The sequence below is a fragment of the Alosa alosa genome, chromosome 12 (assembly GCF_017589495.1).
Source record: "Alosa alosa isolate M-15738 ecotype Scorff River chromosome 12, AALO_Geno_1.1, whole genome shotgun sequence".
In the NCBI taxonomy this organism is placed as follows: Eukaryota; Metazoa; Chordata; class Actinopteri; order Clupeiformes; family Clupeidae; genus Alosa; species Alosa alosa.
In genome coordinates, this window is record NC_063200.1 from 15,161,073 (window position 1) to 15,163,572 (window position 2,500).

The following is a 2,500-nucleotide window of genomic DNA, read 5'->3' on the forward strand; positions in this document are numbered from 1 at the left end:
AATAGACATTGTGTTGGAATGGTAATAAAATGAGCAATATCTCCACAATGAGCCTCCTAGGGGGGCCTGGGTTATAAAGAGCCTGTCTGCGAGCGATTTGATTGGACATTATGGTCGAGAATAAAGGGGCCCTCGTTCGAGCGTGTGTTATTGTTGAAGCGAGGCGTTTGCGAGGGAGGGATTTAGAGAGGGCCTAGGCTGCTTAAGATGCCAGTGCAGAGCTAAATGATGGCATGGATGTCTGAATTTCGACATAATCCTGCTGATCTGCCCAATCATTCCATCTCTGATGTGCTAATATCTGTTTCTTCTCTTCTCTCTCTCTGTCTTCCTCCCTCTACCCTTTGTTTCTTGTGTGTGTATGTGTATGTTTCTGTGTGTGTGTGTGTGTGTGTGTGGCTGTGTGTGTTTATGCGTGTGCATGTGTGTGTACATGTGCATGTGTGTGTGTGCCTGTGTGTTTGCATGCCTGTGTGTGTGTGTGTGAGTTAGAGTGTAATTGCAGCGGCCATGCGGATGCGTGTGTGTTTGACGCGGAGCAGTACCGCAGCACAGGCAGCGGGGGGCGCTGTGTAGGCTGCAGAGACCACACTGCTGGGCCTCACTGTGAGACGTGCCAGCAGAACTTCTATAGGCACTCACCACTGGAGCCCTGCACGAACTGCAGCTGCAACGCCATGGGTGAGATACACACACACACACATACATACACACACACACACACACACACACACACACACACACACACACACACACACACAAACAGTCACAAATATTTACATCCTGTTTAGTCTAAACTGGCACACACACATATACAAACATGTACACTTTTATAGCATAACTTAATTGTGTGTGTATGTGTGTGTGTATTTGTAGGCTCTGTCAGTCTGCAGTGTGACACACTAGGTGTGTGTGTGTGTCGTGAGCATGTAAGGGGACTGAAGTGTGATGTATGTGAGCCTGGGTTCCACTCCCTCAGCCCAGTTGGATGCAGGTAAAAAACTCTCTCTCTCTCTCTCTCTCTCTCTCTCTGAATGAATGAATTAATGAATGAATTAACTAATGGCAAGTATGTCTCTCTTTTCTCACGGATATGTTCGTTTTCTTGACATTACTCATGAATCTTCATGCATACTGGAAGAAACTGGCCATCTATATAAGTGTGTGTTTGTCTTCTATATATGTGTGAGCGTGTGTGTGTGTGTGTGTCTGTGTGTGTGTGTGTGTGTGTGTGTGTGTGTGTGTGTGTGTGTGTGTGTGTGTGTGTGTGTGTGTGTATGCATGTGCGTGTGTCGTGTGTGTGTGTGTGTGTGTCTGTGTGTGTGTGTGTGTGTGTGTGTGTGTGTGTGTGTGTGTCTCTGTGTGTGTGTGTGTGTGTGTGTGTGTGTGTGTGTGTGTGTGTGTGTGTGTGTGTGTGTGTGTGTGTTTGCATGTGTTTGACAGAACAAAAGAGACAAAGAGACACAGAATTTTGTTTGTGTGGAGCATGAAGGTTTTTGTGGGTGTGTGTGTGTGTGTGTGTGTGTGTGTGTGTGTGTCTTGGCCCAGCTGGTCCCCCGTTAGGCGTGTGTGTGTGTGCATGTCTGTGAGTGTGTGTGTGTGATTTAGAACTCATGGGTGCTCTCCTGACCTGGCTTGCTGGTGAATGCAGTGCTGTAAAGCTCCTGCAACTCCAGCTGCATACTGATCTGCTACTGCAAACTAACACACACACACACACACACACACACACACACACACACACACACACACACACACACACACACACACACACACACACACACACACACACACACACACACACACACATTGGCATACATACACACACACACACACACACACACACACACACACACACACACACACACGTGTCTTGTCTTCTACAGTATATGAACTATTTGAATATGTGTGTCTTGTCTTCACAGTTACACACATATTCATATAGTTATGTTATACTAGCCTGGGTTTTCCCATGCTGCCTTACGCGCGCGATTTTATTCACGCTGCTAGGCAGCCTGGATTCTAAGGACTTCGTTTTCACCGCAACGAAGGAACCAATCACAGAACGGAGGGAGGGCAGCAAGACGATGATGACACAGCGAAGCCGTTATTAGCTACGTACAGACGCATTTGATAGACATTCGTAGCGCCCAATAAACGGCTCTGGGCATTCATAAACCACGTTTCAAATACGAGAAAATGAATGTGTAGTTCCCAGACCCCATCTCAATGAGATGAGGTCTGACGTTAGCCAGGCTAATGTTATACAATAATATATACAGTATTTTCTCACCACTCTGAGTACAGGTACTCCCATGCACACACACACACACACACACACACACAGGCTAGACAGACATTCTCAAACACAGATGACACACACACACACACATACACACACACACACACACACACACACACACACTGATTAAGACCTCATTCACTCACTCGATTAAAGCCATCCAAACAGGTCAGAGAGAAATTAGCAGCCAATTATACT

At 46.5% G+C, this 2,500-nt stretch overlaps 1 protein-coding gene across 1 annotated transcript in view; it reads left to right on the forward strand.

Annotated features, from left to right (window-relative positions):
* The window catches only part of lamc3 (laminin, gamma 3), a gene marked incomplete in the record, with an annotated part of 110,239 nt that overhangs the window by 50,426 nt on the left and 57,313 nt on the right, over window positions 1–2,500 (forward strand). The window contains 2 exon segments of the mRNA XM_048259700.1: window positions 493–681; window positions 877–994. Coding sequence (XP_048115657.1) covers window positions 493–681; window positions 877–994 — 307 coding nt within the window.